The sequence below is a fragment of the Cherax quadricarinatus genome, chromosome 59 (genome assembly GCF_038502225.1).
Source record: "Cherax quadricarinatus isolate ZL_2023a chromosome 59, ASM3850222v1, whole genome shotgun sequence".
Classification (NCBI taxonomy): Eukaryota; Metazoa; Arthropoda; class Malacostraca; order Decapoda; family Parastacidae; genus Cherax; species Cherax quadricarinatus.
Window position 1 is genome coordinate 14549778 of NC_091350.1, and position 20071 is coordinate 14569848.

At 38.0% G+C, this 20071-nt stretch overlaps 1 protein-coding gene across 3 annotated transcripts in view; it reads left to right on the forward strand.

Annotated features, from left to right (window-relative positions):
- The window catches only part of LOC128698732 (uncharacterized aarF domain-containing protein kinase 2-like), a 203902-nt gene that overhangs the window by 118416 nt on the left and 65415 nt on the right, over positions 1-20071 (forward strand). For all 3 annotated transcript variants that reach the window (XM_070097763.1, XM_070097762.1, XM_070097761.1), the window contains 2 exons: positions 2484-2605; positions 4615-4732. In XM_070097763.1, the coding sequence (XP_069953864.1) occupies positions 2484-2605; positions 4615-4732 (240 nt within the window). The remainder of the gene's footprint in view (positions 1-2483; positions 2606-4614; positions 4733-20071) is intronic.

Consider the following 20071-nt stretch of genomic DNA (forward strand, 5'->3'; position numbering starts at 1 on the left):
GTTCCAGCTGCTTTACCCCCTTTCATTCTACGTAATGCCTCACGTACCTCCACCACACTTACATTCTGCTCTTCTTCACTCCTAAAAGATGGTATACCTCCCTGGCCAATGCATGAAATTACCGCCTCCCTTTCTTCCTCAACATTTAAAAGTTCCTCAAAATATTCTCGCCATCTACCTAATACCTCCCTCTCCCCATCTACTAACTCCCCTACTCTGTTTTTAACGGACAAATCCATACTTTCCCTAGGCTTTCTTAACTTGTTTAACTCACTCCAAAATTTTTTCTTATTTTCATTAAAATTTCTTGACAGTGCCTCTCCCACTCTTTCATCTGCTCTCCTTTTGCACTCTCTCACCACTCTCTTCACCTTTCTTTTACTCTCCATATACTCTGCTCTTCTTAAAACACTTCTGCTTTGTAAAAACCTCTCGTAAGCTACCTTTTTCTCTTTTATCACACCCTTTACTTCATCATTCCACCAATCACTCCTCTTTCCTCCTGCCCCCACCCTCCTATATCCACAAACTTCTGCCCCACATTCTAATACTGCATTTTTAAAACTATTCCAACCCTCTTCAACCCCCCCACTACTCATCTTTGCACTAGCCCACCTTTCTGCCAATAGTCGCTTATATCTCACCCGAACTTCCTCCTCCCTTAGTTTATACACTTTCACCTCCCTCTTACTTGTTGTTGCCACCTTCCTCTTTTCCCATCTACCTCTTACTCTAACTGTAGCTACAACTAAATAATGATCTGATATATCAGTTGCCCATCTATAAACATGTACATCCTGGAGCCTACCCATCAACCTTTTATCCACCAATACATAATCTAACAAACTACTTTCATTACGTGCTACATCATACCTTGTATATTTATTTATCCTCTTTTTCATAAAATATGTATTACTTATTACCAAATTTCTTTCTACACATAGCTCAATTAAAGGCTCCCCATTTACATTTACCCCTGGCACCCCAAATTTACCTACTACTCCCTCCATAACATTTTTACCCACTTTAGCATTGAAATCCCCAACCACCATTACTCTCACACTTGATTCAAAACTCCCCACGCATTCACTTAACATTTCCCAGAATCTCTCTCTCTCTCCTCTACACTTCTCTCTTCTCCAGGTGCATACACGCTTACTATAACCCACTTTTCACATCCAATCTTTATTTTACTCCACATAATCCTTGAACTTATGCATTTGTAGTCCCTCTTTTCCTGCCATAGCTTATCCTTCAACATTTTTGCTACTCCTTCTTTAGCTCTAACTCTATTTGAAACCCCTGACCTAATCCCATTTATTCCTCTCCATTGAAACTCTCCCACCCCCTTCAGCTTTGTTTCACTTAAAGCCAGGACATCCAGTTTCTTCTCATTCATAACATCCATAATCATCTCTTTCTTATCATTTGCACAACATCCACGCACATTCAGACTTCCCACTTTGACAATTTTCTTCTTCTTATTCTTTTTAGTAATCTTTACAGGAAAAGGGGTTACTAGCCCATTGTTCCCGGCATTTTAGTTGACTTTTACAACACGCATGGCTTACGGAGGAAAGATTCTTATTCCACTTCCCCATGGATATAAAAGGAAAAGTAATAAGACCAAGAACTATTAAGATAAAATCAAAGAAAACTCAGATGAGTGTGTATAAATAAACGTGTACATGTATGTGTAGTGTGACCTAAGTGTAAGTAGAAGTAGCAAGACGTACCTGTAATCTTGCATATTTATGAGACAGACAAAAGACACCAGCAATCCTACCATCATGTAAAACAATTACAGGCTTTCATTTTACACTCACTTGGCAGGACGGTAGTACCTCCCTGGGTGGTTGCTGTCTACCAACCTACTACCTACATTTATTTATTTATTTATTTACATACAAAAAAATAAGAGTAGTAGTGTAGTAGTCCTTCGGGCCCAGTCCTTCAAAAAAAAAAAATGGAAAAGAAAAAGGATAAGAACATAGGATCACTGTGGTAGGTCTACTCACATACTATGCAGGTCCTCATACTCAACCCTTCTCACTCATGTCCAACCTATTTTTAAAGCTACCCAAGTTGTTAGCTCCAATGGTGATGATTGATTTGCAGCAAGGAACTTTTAAAAAAGCAGAAAGTTAGTTTGTTTTATTTCCACAAAAATAACTTTGCCATTTAAACACTGATAGACTGATGATTTGTGAATTTTAAACAAAACTGAAACAATATGGTATCCATATTACAGCACATACTGTACCCCTTCAAGGAGGTACCTTGATGCTGTTGAAGGTCTCTTAATCTAAGGAACTTTATTTGCCTTCCCCTTCCTTAGTTCAGTCTTGAATGCTTCCCATTCCCCATGTGATGCTTGACCTCTGCAGGTTTAGATCTTTCCTTTGATATAAAATAAAATAAAAAATATGTACTGTATTGACATTATATCCAGACCTGTTTCATTTTAAGAATTTTCACTACAGGAGTGGCAGGAAAGTGGTCTTGACAAATCTCTGCCAATGGATGAGGCTCCGCCAGAGGACTTGGATGGACTTGTACCTGTGGCCATTAAAATTCTTCACCCAGGTGTACAGTCAGCCTTTGGGTAAGACACTATCTTTGAAGTGCTAATATTATATTTTCCTTTAACTCATACGTTGTTAGAAATTAATGGCACATACAACTTCGGTTGTATTTCCGGATATTCTTGCATAACAATAAAGGACTTAATAATGTGACAGTTTGTTGAGTCCACCATGGGTAGAAACATGCAAGTTCTGTTGCTTCATAAAGGTACATACTCTCCTATATGTACTCACCTATATATGACTATAGGGGTCGAATTTTAGCTCCTAGGCCCACCTTTCACCTTGCTGCTTGCCAGATTCACTCCCTCCTAGCCTCTTGGGCTCATTCATCCCTGTTCTTCAAGTAGTGTATGGAGCCTGTCTAAACCACATTTTCACTGATATTATTCCACTTTCCAACCACCCTGAAACTGAAAAAATACTTCCTGACATCCCTGTGACTTACCTGTCTTTAACTTCCAGCTGTGACTGAATTCCTGTTCTTGCCTCTCAAACAGTCTGTCCCTGTCTACCCTATCAGTTTCCCTGAGTATTTTGTGTGTTCTTATCATATCTTCCTTGGTTCTTCTATCCTCCAATGTCATTAGATTCATTTTCATTAGCCTCTCTTCATGGGTTGTGCCCTTTAACTCAGTTTAATTTTATCCATGATCATGTATGAAATTTGGAAAATTTTCTGTGAAAGAGGATTTCAGCAAGGTTCTGTTGTATTTGAAACAGTTTGTTTTAAATTTTGCTTCTTGTGACAAGCCTGTGCAGTTAATTCTACTGCAGGTATTTTCATAAGTTCAAGTTACAGTATAAGGGATTAATACAAGTTTTCTGATTTTTAATCATTAAAGCATTTGTCCTGATAAATAAAAAAAACTGATTTGCTTAACCCTTTCAGGGTCCGTCCCGTAGATCTACGGCTTTACGTTCAGGGTCCAAACCGTAGATCTACGCCATGAGCTCAGCTCACTCTGATAAACTGTGAGTGGTACATTTGGGCCTAGATATGAGAGAATACATCTATGTGGTATGTGTGCACCACATAAAACAGATCCTGCAGCACACTGTGTATAATGAGAGAAAAAAAATGAAATCATGATTTTTCGATTAAAACAGCAACTTTGCAGTGTTTTTTCGTATGTTTTTTATAGTTGTATTTGCGATTTCTTGGTCTCATTTGATAGAATGGAAGACATACTACAGAAATAGAGATGATTTTAATTGGTTTTAGCATTGGAAATGGCTTGAAACTGAGCTCAAAGTAGCGGAAATGTTAAATTTTTGCCGATATTCAAGAGTAAACAAACGACCTCACACATCTAATACACGTCAGCTGGTGGGTCTAATATACATTCACAAATATGGTGATGATATTTATACAATTATTACAGTATTGCATAAGAGTAAATCTTCTATTTTTTGGTGTGAATAAAAATTCATTATGTGAATAAAAAATCAAAATGGAATTTATTTGTAAAGCCTCAAAACATAACTAATGAACAGAGGAAATGTTAGTTTAGTGCCAGGAATGCCTACATTGTTCATTCTGGACCCTATTTTGAAATTGGAATATTTTGAACTTTGTGTTAAATTGGCCAAATTAACAATTTCCGATCACTTTATTTTGTAGTTGAAACAGTTGACTTGGCGATTTCTTGTGCTCAATCGATAGAATAGAAGTAATACTAGTGAAATAGCTAAGAATTTGGTTGATTGGAATAATGTAATTGGCCTAAAATGGGAGTCAAAGTCGGCAAAATCGCCGATTCGTAAATATCGCTGACACATCAAAATTCGCGAGAGCATAATTTCGTCAATTTTCCACCAAATTTTGTACTTTTTGTTTTATTACCTTCACAAAAAGATTCTCTACGATTTCATAAGAAAAAATAACAAATTTTTTTTTGGAAAATTCTTGGACACTGGTGCGTGACTCCAGATTTGGGCCTTGGACCCTGAAAGGGTTAAACAGTTTTCTATTTTTTTTTTTTTTTGTCTGGCAATCACTTACAAAATATTTCACTCCTTCCCACAGGAGGGATCTTCAGATAATGAAAGCTTGTGCCTGGTTTATCACATTCATCTTCCCACCTATCAAGTGGCTTTCTCTTCCTCAGTGTGTAGATGAGTTTGCTGAAGTTATGGCTGCCCAGGTAAGCACATTCAAGTATGGTACTTGTAATATCACTTTAACAAATAAAATATTGATAAAGTAGGGAGCTGTTGCCAGTGAAATACTTTAATTTTAATTAGTAACAGTATGCTGGAGATCTGTGTAGTTTTGTGTGTGCTCTGTACATTTACTCTTGAAGTGGTTTCTCTGAATATTTTTTTTTAAGTTGCTTTTTTCTTTGGCTTTTTTTTTTTTTCAAAACATTTTGAGTGTCTTCAAGATACATTTACCAACCATGCCCTTGTAATTACACTTTAATTGGTAAACTTGCTTCTGCTGAATTTTGCCAGTCACCTTTTTCTATATTTTTCCCTTACCAGTCTCACTTCAGGAGGAAGCTTCAGTTATTTGATGAATTAAACACTTGTGCAACACTTGGGTATCTTCATTGTGGAAACATTTCACCAACCAGTGACTTCCTCAGCCCAGGTGTTGCACAAGTGTCTTAATTCATCAAACTGTCAGTTCTCTGAACCATTTGCCTACATTCAGTTACTTGACCCAGTCTGCCTGGGTAGTACTCTTTCTCATTTCATATGGTGGTTTATGTATCTTAGAAGTTTTTCACCTCATCATTGATCTATAAACATACTTCATGCTTCACTTTTGAAGTTTTTTGCTTCAATTTTGAAGTTTCGTGCTTTACTTTTATTGTTTCTTTCCATAAGTTTAGATTTATTTTATATATTATCTTAAGTGCTTCACTTCTGATGCACAATACTATAATTATTATTATACAGGAAGGCCCCACTTATATGGCGGGTTAGGTTCCAGGCTACCGCCGTAAAGCGGAAATCGCCGTAAAGTGGAACACCCTTTTTTTCCACTTATAAATGCATACAAACACTAGATAACAAGTTTACACTAACATATATTAAGTTAGCAATAGAACCAGGCATCAAAAAACAATAAAAAGGTACAATACACACATAGTGCACTCATTACTTACCTTAAAATATTTATAGTCTTAATCTAGGGTGAGACAAGTAGTATTTATTGTAAGAAATCAAGTGTGGTATGTATTGTAATAGCCTCACCAGGCCACCCCACCCACACATACTATTCTATGATATTTAAGCATCCCAGAGCGATAAAATGTATATACAGTTCACTCATTACTTACCTTAAAATATTTGTAGTCTTAATGTAGGGTCAGGAGTAAGTAAATGAGATAAAACGAATAAATGAGAGAGAGAGAGAATGAGTACATGAGAGGGGGCAGGCGCAGTTATGTAAACAAACCAGGGGAAGGTAAGTTTTGTAAACAAACGAAATGTACACGTCTGGTTTGTGTACAAGTTACATTGTGTACAGGTTGTCTCTACATTGATACGGTAGAATTAATAAAGAAGAACACTCCCATTCTCATGTAACATCATTTTGAGAAGAAATGAAGCTCTGAGTGAAGGCAATGGAAATAAGTCACACTGACTTTTTTGGGTTATCCTAGGTTCTCTACACGTATGTTGTTATGTATGATAATCTATGTAACTGTATTTGTGTATACCTGAATAAACTTACTTACATACATACGAAAGGAATAATTTTCTACAGTTACCCCCAGTAACACATTTACTCTTATGTTAGATTAGAGAAAATGTTATTCTTGCCGTCACTTGTACAAGTTATGTGGCTCCCACATCTTATATTTATGTTTATTTATTCTATTGTGGGGTGTATTTATCATCTTTTTATGTTATGTATCGTGTTTATTATATAATTTTGAAAAAAATATCATGGATGGATTAATGAAAATGTGTATATTACCGTAATATACGACATTTAATGAGACTCAGTATTGTTATTATCACCACTTGTGCAAGTCGTCTGCTACGACATCTCACATTTGTTTATTTATTCTACTGTGGGGTGTATTTATCTTATTTATATGTTATGCATCGTGTTTATTATATAATTTTGAAAAAAATATCATGGATGGATTAATGAAAATGTGTATATTACCGTAATATACGACATTTAATGAGACTCAGTATTGTTATTATCACCACTTGTGCAAGTCGTCTGCTCACATCTCACATTTGTTTATTTATTCTACTGTGGGGTGTATTTATCTTATTTATATGTTATGCATCGTGTTTATTATATAATTTTGAAAAAAATATCATGGATGGATTAATGAAAATGTGTATATTAACGTAATATACGACATTTAAATGACTCGATGTATGTAAGTTTATTTAGGTACAGGTATACATAAGTATAATTATCAGAGTATATATAAAATATGAAATAACTTTTAAAAACATTTGAAATTTTGGAGTTTCCAGACAAAATGGAGAGACTTAGTGCTTACTGAGCTCATGGAGAATGTAAACAAACAGGGTGGGGCACGGTGACCGTATTAGAAAGTCAGGTGGGGGGAGCCGTATAGTGAGTTTTGGTCATAATTTGAAATGTCCGTATTAGCGGAACGCCGTAAAGCGGAACGCCGTAAAGCGGGGCCCTCCTGTATTTATAATGCTTATAGGTAGTAGGTTGGTAGACAGCAACCGCCCAGGGAGGTACTACCGTCCTGCCAAGTGAGTGTAAAACGAAAGCCTGTAATTGTTTTACATGATGGTAGGATTGCTAGTGTCTTTTCTTCTGTCTCATAAACATGCAAGATTTCAGGTATGTCTTGCTACTTCTACTTACACTTAGGTCACACTACACATCTCTGCCAATCAAAGCCACTGCCAGGGTCAGTGACAGTGTCAGTGAATAACCCGAGAAGTGATACACAATCTGTCCCAATCAGAAAAGGGGGCGAAAGATACAGACACATGAAAACAATTTGAATCAGTGCCAAGAGAGAGTGGAATGGCCATAGGCCTAGTGTTGGTGTAGTTGGTATTGCCACATCCCAATACCAAAATTCAAACAGAATAAGTGTGACCCAAGCCAGGGAGATAAAAGACAAGGGTAGTTGAGTTAGTGACTCCAGTGTATAGTGCATACAGTGATAGAGGAGTTAGTGAATACAGCGAAGAAGAAATAGAAGAGGAGCCGGAACGGGAAGCATCTTACAGCGTATGAGCGAAGCAGTGCAGGCCTGCCAGCCGTAACGTATAGCTTTTTTGTGGTTGCTGGGGTATTGGCCCTGTATATTACTGATAGCTGAGGGTCACAAACCCTGCTCTGGAGAGCTAAATACAGTAGGTTAGGTTCCAGGCTACCGCCATAAAGTGGAACACCCTTTTTTTCTACTTATAAATGCATACAAATACTAGATAACAAGTTTACACTAACATATATTAAGTTAGCAATAGAACTAGGCATCAAAAAACATTAAAAAAGTACAATACACACATAGTGCACTAATTACTTACCTTAAAATATTTATAGTCTTAATCTAGGGTGAGACAAGTAGTATTTATTGTAAGAAATCAAGTGTGGTAAGAGCAGCATGCCAAAGCCACTTATATGCATAGCATTATGGGCTGGCTTAAAATTAACTTAAGATTAACTAAGCAATGATGAAATCAGTGATAAGACATTATTGTAAACAGATAACTATAAAATACAAATGAGTATTACAAAGACAGGTCCAATGGTTGCATGCATTGCTGTTCATTCAGTAGAATGGAGTATTCTGTTAGGTAGTGTATTTAAAAAAATAACAAAGTTAGGTTTAACATTTGTGTGATATAATTGTGAGTAACATTTAGGATATATTAGTAGGTAGTAGGTTGGTAGACAGCAACCACCCAGGGAAGTACTACCGTCCTGCCAGATGACTGTGAACAAAAACCTGTAACTGTTTTGCATGATGGTAGGATTGCTGGTTTCTTTTTCTGTCTCATAAACACGCTAAGATAACAGGGATATCTTGCTACTCCTACTTACACTTTGGTCACACTTCACAGACACGCACATGCATATATATATATACATACATCTAGGTTTTTCTCCTTTTTCTAAATAGCTCTTGTTCTTTTTTATTTCTTCTATTGTCCATGGGGAAGTGGAAAAGAATCTTTCCTCCGTAAGCCATGCGTGTCGTATGAGGCGACTAAAATGCCGGGAGCAATGGGCTAGTAACCCCTTCTCCTGTATACAATTACTAAAAAAGAGAAGAAGAAAAACTTTATAAAACTGGGTTGCTTAAATGTGCGTGGATGTAGTGCGGATGACAAGAAACAGATGATTGCTGATGTTATGAATGAAAAGAAGTTGGATGTCCTGGCCCTAAGCGAAACAAAGCTGAAGGGGGTAGGAGAGTTTCAGTGGGGCAAAATAAATGGGATTAAATCTGGAGTATCTGAGAGAGTTAGAGCAAAGGAAGGGGTAGCAGTAATGTTAAATGATCAGTTATGGAAGGAGAAAAGAGAATATGAATGTGTAAATTCAAGAATTATGTGGATTAAAGTAAAGGTTGGATGCGAGAAGTGGGTCATAATAAGCGTGTATGCACCTGGAGAAGAGAGGAATGCAGAGGAGAGAGAGAGATTTTGGGAGATGTTAAGTGAATGTATAGGAGCCTTTGAACCAAGTGAGAGAGTAATTGTGGTAGGGGACTTGAATGCTAAAGTAGGAGAAACTTTTAGAGAGGGTGTGGTAGGTAAGTTTGGGGTGCCAGGTGTAAATGATAATGGGAGCCCTTTGATTGAACTTTGTATAGAAAGGGGTTTAGTTATAGGTAATACATATTTTAAGAAAAAGAGGATAAATAAGTATACACGATATGATGTAGGGCGAAATGACAGTAGTTTGTTGGATTATGTATTGGTAGATAAAAGACTGTTGAGTAGACTTCAGGATGTACATGTTTATAGAGGGGCCACAGATATATCAGATCACTTTCTAGTTGTAGCTACACTGAGAGTAAAAGGTAGATGGGATACAAGGAGAATAGAAGCATCAGGGAAGAGAGAGGTGAAGGTTTATAAACTAAAAGAGGAGGCAGTTAGGGTAAGATATAAACAGCTATTGGAGGATAGATGGGCTAATGAGAGCATAGGCAATGGGGTCGAAGAGGTATGGGGTAGGTTTAAAAATGTAGTGTTAGAGTGTTCAGCAGAAGTTTGTGGTTACAGGAAAGTGGGTGCAGGAGGGAAGAGGAGCGATTGGTGGAATGATGATGTAAAGAGAGTAGTAAGGGAGAAAAAGTTAGCATATGAGAAGTTTTTACAAAGTAGAAGTGATGCAAGGAGGGAAGAGTATATGGAGAAAAAGAGAGAAGTTAAGAGAGTGGTGAAGCAATGTAAAAAGAGAGCAAATGAGAGAGTGGGTGAGATGTTATCAACAAATTTTGTTGAAAATAAGAAAAAGTTTTGGAGTGAGATTAACAAGTTAAGAAAGCCTAGAGAACAAATGGATTTGTCAGTTAAAAATAGGAGAGGAGAGTTATTAAATGGAGAGTTAGAGGTATTGGGAAGATGGAAGGAATATTTTGAGGAATTGTTAAATGTTGATGAAGATAGGGAAGCTGTGATTTCGTGTATAGGGCAAGGAGGAATAACATCTTGTAGGAGTGAGGAAGAGCCAGTTGTGAGTGTGGGGGAAGTTCGTGAGGCAGTAGGTAAAATGAAAGGGGGTAAGGCAGCCGGGATTGATGGGATAAAGATAGAAATGTTAAAAGCAGGTGGGGATATAGTTTTGGAGTGGTTGGTGCAATTATTTAATAAATGTATGGAAGAGGGTAAGGTACCTAGGGATTGGCAGAGAGCATGCATAGTTCCTTTGTATAAAGGCAAAGGGGATAAAAGAGAGTGCAAAAATTATAGGGGGATAAGTCTGTTGAGTGTACCTGGTAAAGTGTATGGTAGAGTTATAATTGAAAGAATTAAGAGTAAGACGGAGAATAGGATAGCAGATGAACAAGGAGGCTTTAGGAAAGGTAGGGGGTGTGTGGACCAGGTGTTTACAGTGAAACATATAAGTGAACAGTATTTAGATAAGGCTAAAGAGGTCTTTGTGGCATTTATGGATTTGGAAAAGGCGTATGACAGGGTGGATAGGGGGGCAATGTGGCAGATGTTGCAAGTGTATGGTGTAGGAGGTAGGTTACTGAAAGCAGTGAAGAGTTTTTACGAGGATAGTGAGGCTCAAGTTAGAGTATGTAGGAAAGAGGGAAATTTTTTCCCAGTAAAAGTAGGCCTTAGACAAGGATGTGTGATGTCACCGTGGTTGTTTAATATATTTATAGATGGGGTTGTAAGAGAAGTAAATGCGAGGGTCGTGGCAAGAGGCGTGGAGTTAAAAGATAAAGAATCACACACAAAGTGGGAGTTGTCACAGCTGCTCTTTGCTGATGACACTGTGCTCTTGGGAGATTCTGAAGAGAAGTTGCAGAGATTGGTGGATGAATTTGGTAGGGTGTGCAAAAGAAGAAAATTAAAGGTGAATACAGGAAAGAGTAAGGTTATGAGGATAACAAAAAGATTAGGTGATGAAAGATTGAATATCAGATTGGAGGGAGAGAGTATGGAGGAGGTGAACGTATTCAGATATTTGGGAGTGGACGTGTCAGCGGATGGGTCTATGAAAGATGAGGTGAATCATAAAATTGATGAGGGAAAAAGAGTGAGTGGTGCACTTAGGAGTCTGTGGAGACAAAGAACTTTGTCCTTGGAGGCAAAGAGGGGAATGTATGAGAGTATAGTTTTACCAACGCTCTTATATGGGTGTGAAGCGTGGGTGATGAATGTTGCAGCGAGGAGAAGGCTGGAGGCAGTGGAGATGTCATGTCTGAGGGCAATGTGTGGTGTGAATATAATGCAGAGAATTCGTAGTTTGGAAGTTAGGAGGAGGTGCGGGATTACCAAAACTGTTGTCCAGAGGGCTGAGGAAGGGTTGTTGAGGTGGTTCGGACATGTAGAGAGAATGGAGCGAAACAGAATGACTTCAAGAGTGTATCAGTCTGTAGTGGAAGGAAGGCGGGGTAGGGGTCGGCCTAGGAAGGGTTGGAGGGAGGGGGTAAAGGAGGTTTTGTGTGCGAGGGGCTTGGACTTCCAGCAGGCATGCGTGAGCGTGTTTGATAGGAGTGAATGGAGACAAATGGTTTTTAATACTTGACGTGCTGTTGGAGTGTGAGCAAAGTAACATTTATGAAGGGATTCAGGGAAACCGGCAGGCCGGACATGAGTCCTGGAGGTGGGAGGTGCGGTGCCTGCGCTCTGAAGGAGGGGTGTTAATGTTGCAGTTTAAAAACTGTAGTGTAAAGCACCCTTCTGGCAAGACAGTGATGGAGTGAATGATGGTGAAAGTTTTTCTTTTTCGGGCCACCCTGCCTTGGTGGGAATCGGCCGGTGTGATAATAAAAAAAAATAAAAAAATTTATATGGTTCAGTTATTCAGTATTTATTTGGTTTTGAGTGAGTAAGTGAACTTTGAGAAGAGACTTGAATTTATAAACAGGTTGTGTTTCTTTTATATTTACAGGTAATGAATTCCAGATTTTAGGGCCTTTTATGTGCATTGAGTTTTTGCATAGCGTGAGATGGACACGAGGAACATCAAACAGTGATCTGTGCCTTGTATTATGGTCATGTGTTCTGTTGAGGTTGGCAAGGAGATGTTTGAGGGGAGGGTTAATATCAGAGTTAAGTGTTCTATGTATGTAATAAGTGCAATAATAAGTATGGATGTTTTGTATGGTGAGTAGGTTGAGTGTTTTGAATATTGGTGGAGTGTGCTGCCTGTAGTGAGAATTTGTTATCATTCTAACTGCAGCCTTTTGTTGGGTAATTAGTGGTCTGAGATGGTTAGTTGTTGTTGAGCCCCATGCACAAATTCCATAGGTGAGATAGGGGTAAATAAGAGAGTGATAAAGGGCCAGGAGGGCTGACTGTGGAACATAGTACCGTATCTTCGATAGTATGCCTACAGTCTTGGAAATTTTCTTAGAAATTTGTTGTATATGTGTATGAAATTTGAGTCTATTATCGAGGTGGATTCCTAAGAATTTTCCCTCTGTTAGCTTTGTGATAGGTGATCCGTTTATCGTTATGTTAAGAGATACATCTGTAGCTCTGTTACCAAACTGAATGAAGTAGGTTTTGTCAATGTTTAGTGTAAGTTTGTTAGCCCTCATCCAGGTAGATATTTTCTGTAATTCGGTGTTTACAGTATTTGCTAGCGTGACTGGGCTCGGGTGAGAGAAGTCGTATGTGGTGTCATCTGCAAAAAGTGTGGGTTTGAGTAATTGCGAAGCATTTGGTAGGTCATTTATGTATAGGAGAAAGAGAAGAGGGCCAAGGACACTTCCCTGTGGGACACCAACTGTAATTGGTTGTGCGGAAGAGCTTGCCCCATTTGCGTATAAATATTGGCTTCTGTTGCTGAGGTATGACTTGAGGTAGTTGAGGGAGTGCCCTCTAATACCATAGTGTGACAATTTTACGTGGAGCAAGTCATGGTCAACTGTATCAAAAGCTTTACGTAAGTCAATGAAGATCCCCAGTGGGACTTCTTTTTTCTCTATTGCAGTGTATATATGTTCTAGCATGTGTATAATAGCATCATTAGTATTTTTATTAGGCCTGAATCCAAATTGGCAGGGGTTGAGAATGTTATGGGAGATGAGGTAGGAGTGGATTCGTTTATGAATTAATTTTTTGAAGATTTTTGAGAGAGGGTGTAAATTGGATATTGGCCTATAGTTATTCAACTCTGTTTGGTCTCCTCCTTTATGGATCGGGGTGACCCTTGCTATTTTGAAAACTGTAGGGAAGGTGGAGGATTCAATGGATTTGTTAAAGAGTGTTGCAATGATTGGTGATAGCACTTGTGACACTTTTTTGTATATAAAGGGTGGTAAGGTATTTAAGTCTCCTGCCTTGTTTTTCAGTGTGTTGATAATAAGGGAGACTTCGTATGGGTTAGTCGGAGCTAGGAACAGTGTGTTCAGGTAGTTGCCAGTGAGGTAGTCATTTGGTGGGGTATCTGAGCTTGGGATATTAATGGCAAGGTTTTGACCTATAGTGGAGAAGAAATCATTGAGTCTGTTTGCTGTTTCTGTTGGTGGGAGTTGGGGTTCATCTGATTTTGCTAATTTTATTTCGCTATTTCGTGATATCTTTTTTGTTCCCAGAATTTCTGATAGGGTCTTCCAGGTCTTTTTTATATCACCTCGTAAGTTGGATAATCTGTTCTCATAATACAATTTTTTTGCCCTTCTTATCAGGCTGGTTAGGATTGACGAGTAACGTTTTGTTTGGTCTCTGGTTATGTGACCCATTCTGTACTGTTTTTCATATCGGTGTTTTGTATTTATGGATTTGAGAATGCTGGGTGTTAGCCAGGGACTGTTCAGTCTCTTAGCTGTCATCTGCTTAGTGTTTTTAGGGCAGTGCTTGTTATAGAGGTATTGGGTCTTTTTTAGAAAATTATTAATGCATTCATCAATATCTGTATAGGTTTCTAGCTCAGTGTGCCAGTCAATGTTTGTTACTGCTGATGTGAAGTTATTAATGGCTGCCTCATTGTGAAGTCTGAAGGTGACTTTAGTAGTGTCTTGGGGTAATTTACCAAGAGTTGTTATGAGGAAAGTAGGGTAGTGGTCTGTGGTATTATCTGTGATTATGCCTAATTTTAAAGGGGATATGGCGTTTGTCCAGATGTGGTCAAGTAGGGAAACACTAGTCTCTGCAACTCTTGTAGGTTTTGTTACTGTTGGTAGCAACATGCAGTTACTCATTGTGTTTGTGAATTCAGTAACGTGTGGGTCCTGGTCTTGCAGGAGATTTATATTGAAGTCACCTGAGAGTAGCAAGTGATCTTTGTTCATGCGTGCATCAGTTATCATACTTCCTAGGTTTTGACTAAATCGGCTAATGTTTGACTTTGGAACTCTGTAGATGTTTATCAATGTGAGAGGTTTTTGTAGGTATTTGGAATTGAATTTGGCTATTATATATCCCCCATGTTCATCCCTTGTGCAAGTATTAGTGATACATTCTAGTTGGTCTGAGTAGTATATAGCTGTGCCACCTCCTTGTTGGTGTGGCCTACAGTTGTGTATGGCTGTGTAACCAGGAATGGCATAGACATCAGTAGTATCAGGCTTTAGCCAGGTTTCAGTTAGTGTAATGATGGACATATTGGCATGCAAGGAATTTAGTAATGCTATGAGGTCATCGTAATGCTTGCTTAAAGATCTGATATTGTAGTTAAAGATAGTTATGTTGTTGTTGGCTCTGAGGAGTGCCTTTGATTGTTCTGCAGTGTAGTAATTACAGTAGCTGTTTGATTCATTTAAGTCATTAAATAAGAGGTTGGTATCAGGATCAATGCTTGTAATCATAAGATTTATAGTGAATCTATAGTTAGAATTAAGTATAAAACAAAGTAAATATTCTAAAGCTAAAAAATAGCACCTGAATTATTTAACAAATGTAAAAAAATGAGCTAAGGTAGTTTTTTAAAGCTAAAATAAAGGAGACAATATAAAAGGGACTAAAATAATTTGTGGTGAACAAATAAAGTGATCAAATAATGGAGCTTGGGAATATGATAGTAGGTAGTACTTTAAAGGTAATTCTTTAAAGTTAGAATCAGGGAAAACAATATAAAAGGGACTAATATAAGTTGTGGTGAACAAAAAAGTTGTAATCAAATAAATGAGTTTTGGACTATAATGGCAAAATAGTGAACTTATTACACTTTAGCAACTGACCATAGCACCTTGATTATTTTAACAATTGTGAATATATGAACTAGGATAGTTATATAAAGCTAAAATAAAGGATAAAATATGTAAGGGACTAAATTAAGTAATGGTAAACAAAGTTAAATGGACAGATAGTCACTATGAAATAATATTGGTTTAGGAGTAAGATCTGATTTGTACTATTAAATAAGTTGAGCAGTTTATTGCACAATAAAAAGTAAAAAAAAATATGAGGTGGTTGGTACTAGCTAACAAAAGATAGTTTTGGGACTTGTAAAAAAAGTAATTGGAATATACACTAATTGCACACACAATAAAAAGTGACTAAAACAAGTAGTGGTAAACAAAATTAAATGGACAGGTAAGAACAATGAATAATATTAATTTGGAGTAAGATTTGACTTGTAACACAAAATTATGAGCAATTAATAGCAGTAAGAAAGAAGTATAAAGTATTGGAGGTAGTTGGCATTAGCTAGTGATGAAAAATAAAAAAATAATAATGCACAATATAATAGTAACGTACACTATATGCACCACACGTATATATGTATTAAGGGCACTTATCTAATCTGTTACAGAAATGTCAGCTTTTCTAAGGAAGGTAGAGAAATCATGTTCGTTTGAGATGGTATATTGTTATCCTGTTGATGTTTTCCTTACTAGTATTTTCCCATCTCGCGTGAAACACTGATGTATTTTGTTTTCCTGTTTAAGTTTTCTCAGCCTGAACAGAAGGTTTTGACGTTTTCTTGTTAAACACTCATTTATGTACACTCCATTTTTCATTGTAATTGCTGATTTAATTAGGTCCTTTCTTTTATCGTATGAATGAAGTCTGATCATTATACAGGAGGGCCCCGCTTTACGGCGTTTCACTTTACGGCGTTCCGCTAATACAGTCATTTCAAATTATAACCAAAACTCGCTATATGGCTCCCCCCACCTGACTTTCTAATATGGTCACCGCGCCCCACCTTGTTTGTTTACATTCTTCGTGAGCTCAGTAAGCACTAAGTCTCTCCATTTTGTCTGGAAACTCCAAAATTTCAAATGTTTTTAAAAGTTATTTCATATTTTATATATACAGTGGATCCACGCATACCGTACGCATCGCATACCATACAATCCGCATACCGTTCGCTTTTTTCGCAAAAATTTTGCCTCGCATACCGCCCAAAAACCCACTCACCGCTCTTCGTCCGAGACGCGTCCAATGTGCGCCCTTAGCCAGCCTCACATGTTCCGCCAGTGGCATTGTTTACCAGCCAGCCTCCGCGGTAACATCCAAGCATACAGGGTGAGAATTACTATAGAGATGAAGAAAAAGATCATTGATAAGTATGAAAGTGGAGTGCGTGTCTCCGAGCTGGCCAGGTTGTATAATAAACCCCAATCAGCCATCGCTACTATTGGTGGTACAGCTGCTGCTGCTGCTGTACCACCGTCAGCTGCTGCTGCTGCTGTAGCATCGTCTGCTGCTGCTGCTGCTGCTGTACCACCGTCTGCTGCTGCTGTACCATCGTCTGCTGCTGCTGTACCATCGTCTGCTGCTGCTGCTGCTGTACCACCGTCTGCTGCTGCTGTAGCATCGTCTGCTGCTGCTGTAGCATCGTCTGCTGCTGCTGCTGTAGCATCGTCTGCTGCTGCTGCTGCTGCTGTACCACCGTCTGCTGCTGCTGTAGCATCGTCTGCTGCTGCTGCTGCTGTATCACCGTATGCTGCTGCTGTAGCATCATCTGCTGCTGCTGTAGCATCGTCTGCTGCTGCTGTAGCACTGTCAGCTGCTCCTGCTGTAGCACCGTTGTTGGTGTGGCTTATTGAGAATACCAAGAAACAATTAACCCCAGAGGATTTGCCACCCAGGATAACCCAAAAAAGTCAGTGTCATCTAACTTATTTCCATTGGGGTCCTTAATCTTGTCTCCCAGGATGCAACCCACACCAGTCGACTAACACCCAGGTGAACAGGGAAAAATGCCTGGAACTAGTGCTCATATTGGTGAATTTAAAGCCAGCAAAGGTTGGTTTGAGAGATTTAAGAATCGTAGTGGCATACACAGTGTGATAAGGCATGTTCTGGAAGAAAATGCCAAACAGGACCTACAGTACTCAGGAGGAAAAGGCACTCCCAGGACACAGTGTCTCATCAGTCATTGCTGCATCTTCAATAAGGTAAGTGTCATTTATTCTTCATTTAGTAGAGTAGTACATGCACAATATATACTGTGCATGTACTACTCTACTATTGTGCATGTATCCTTCTCTTTGTGTGTAGGAAAATGTATATTTCATGTGGTAAAAATTTTTTTTTCATACTTTTGGGTGTCTTGCACGGATTAATTTGATTTCCATTATTTCTTATGGGGAAAATTCATTCGCATACCGACCATTTCACATAACAATCAGCCCTCTTGCACGGATTAAAGTCGCTATGTGGGGGTCCACTGTACTCTGATAATTATACTTATGTATACCTGTACTTAAATAAACTTACATACTGTGCTGGCGTGCAGGTACACATTAAAATCAGTAAGAGTGTTTTATGTCTCCAGACGTCATATTAGTAATGATAATAATAATCATCGAGTCTCATTTAAATGTCGTATATTACGTTAAATACACATTTTCATTAATCCATCTATGATATTTTTTCAAAATTATATAATAAACACGATACATAACATAAAAAGATGATAAATACACCCCACAATAGAATAAATAAACAAATATGAGATGTGGTAGCAGACGACTTGCACAAGTGACGCCATATTAGAAATGATAATAATAATCACCGAGTCTCATTAAATGTTGTATATTACGTTAATATACACATTTTCATTAATCCATCCATTATATTTTTTTCAAAATTATATAATAAACACGATACATAACATAAAAAGATGATAAATGCACCCCACAATAGAATAAATAAACATAAATATGAAATGTGGTAGCCAGATAACTTGTACAAGTGATGCCAAGAATAACATTTTCTCTAATCTAACATAAGAGAAAATGTGTTACTGGGGGTAACTGTAGAAAATTATTCCTTTCGTATGTATATAAGTAAGTTTATTCAGGTATACACAAATACAGTTACATAGATTATCATACATAACAACATATGTGTAGAGAACCTAGGATAACCCAAAAAAGTCAGAGTGACTTATTTCCATTGCCTTCACTCAGAGCATCATTTCTTCTCAAAATGATGTTACATGAGAATGGGAGTGTTCTTCTTTATTTATTCTACCGTATCAATGTAGAGACAACCTGTACACAATGTAACTTGTACACAAACCAGACGTGTACACTTTGTTTACAAAACTTACCTTCGCCTGGTTTGTTTACATAACTCTGCGCCTGTACTCTCTCATGCACTCATTCTTTCTCTCTCTCATTTATTCGTTTTATCTCATTTACTTACTCCTGACCCTACATTAAGACTTCAAATATTTTAAGGTAAGTAATGAGTGAACTGTATATACATTTTATCACTCTGGGATGCTTAAATGTAATAGAATATTATGTGTAGGTGGGTTGGCCTGGTATGGTAGCCCGGCTGACTACCATACATGCCACACTTGATTTTTTACAATAAATGCTACTCATCTCACCCTATATTTTAAGGTAAGTAATGAGTGAACTGTATATACATTTTATCGCTCTGGGATGCTTAAATATCATAGAATTGTATGTGTGGTTGGGGTGGCCTGGTATGGTAGCCTGGCTGACTACCATACATACCACACTTGATTTCTTACAATAAATACTACTTGTCTCACCCTAGATTAAGACTATAAATATTTTAAGGTAAGTAATGAGTGCACTATGTGTGTATTGTACTTTTTTATTGTTTTTTGATGCCTGGTTCTATTGCTAACTTAATATATGATAGTGTAAACTTGTTATCTAGTGTTTGTATGCATTTGTAAGTGGAAAAAAAGGGTGTTCCACTTTACGGCGGTTTCCGCTTTACGGCGGTAGCCTGGAACCTAACCAGCCGTATAAGTGGGGCCCTCCTGTACTGTGTTTACTACCTGGTTTTCCTAGCAAACGTGTTTCTTTGATTTCATTGTTTTGCACGATGACTTGTACATGGTTCTGTATTATCCTGATAGCAGTTTCTTTGCACTGTTCTTGGGTTATGTCACTAGGAATGTGTGGACTGTTTATTATAACTCCATCAGACAACTTGTCTTGTTCAGTTTTGTCGTCTTGGAAATCAAGGTATTCATTTAGTCGAGTGTGCATATTCTGATTCCAGTCCTTGATTGCTTCTTCAGCCTTCATATTTATTGTTGTTATTTGTTCAGTGTGACTGACTATAGCTGCTTTCAGAGTATTTTCTGTGTCAGCACTTCCCAATGTAATCTTCTCTTCAAGGTTTTGGATCTTGTTCTCGAGATTGGTTATCTTGGATTCTCGTCGCGCGAGTGTTGCTTTGATATCTTTGATTTCGTTTTGTAGAGCAACGATGTAGTCCTTGATGTTGTCAGGACTAATCATACCTGAGTTATCATGGGTGAATCCTTTGAAGGGAGTGGAGTTGGAGGGGGAGTCAGCCATGTTTGTTGTTGTTGTTCCCTGGGTGGCGGTGGTGAGGGGGGTTGATGATACACCGGCGTCCTGCTGGGTAGACAAGTTGAGTTCTAGGGTCCTTGCTGTTATTCTTTTATTACTGATGTTGTTTCTTCTGTGATA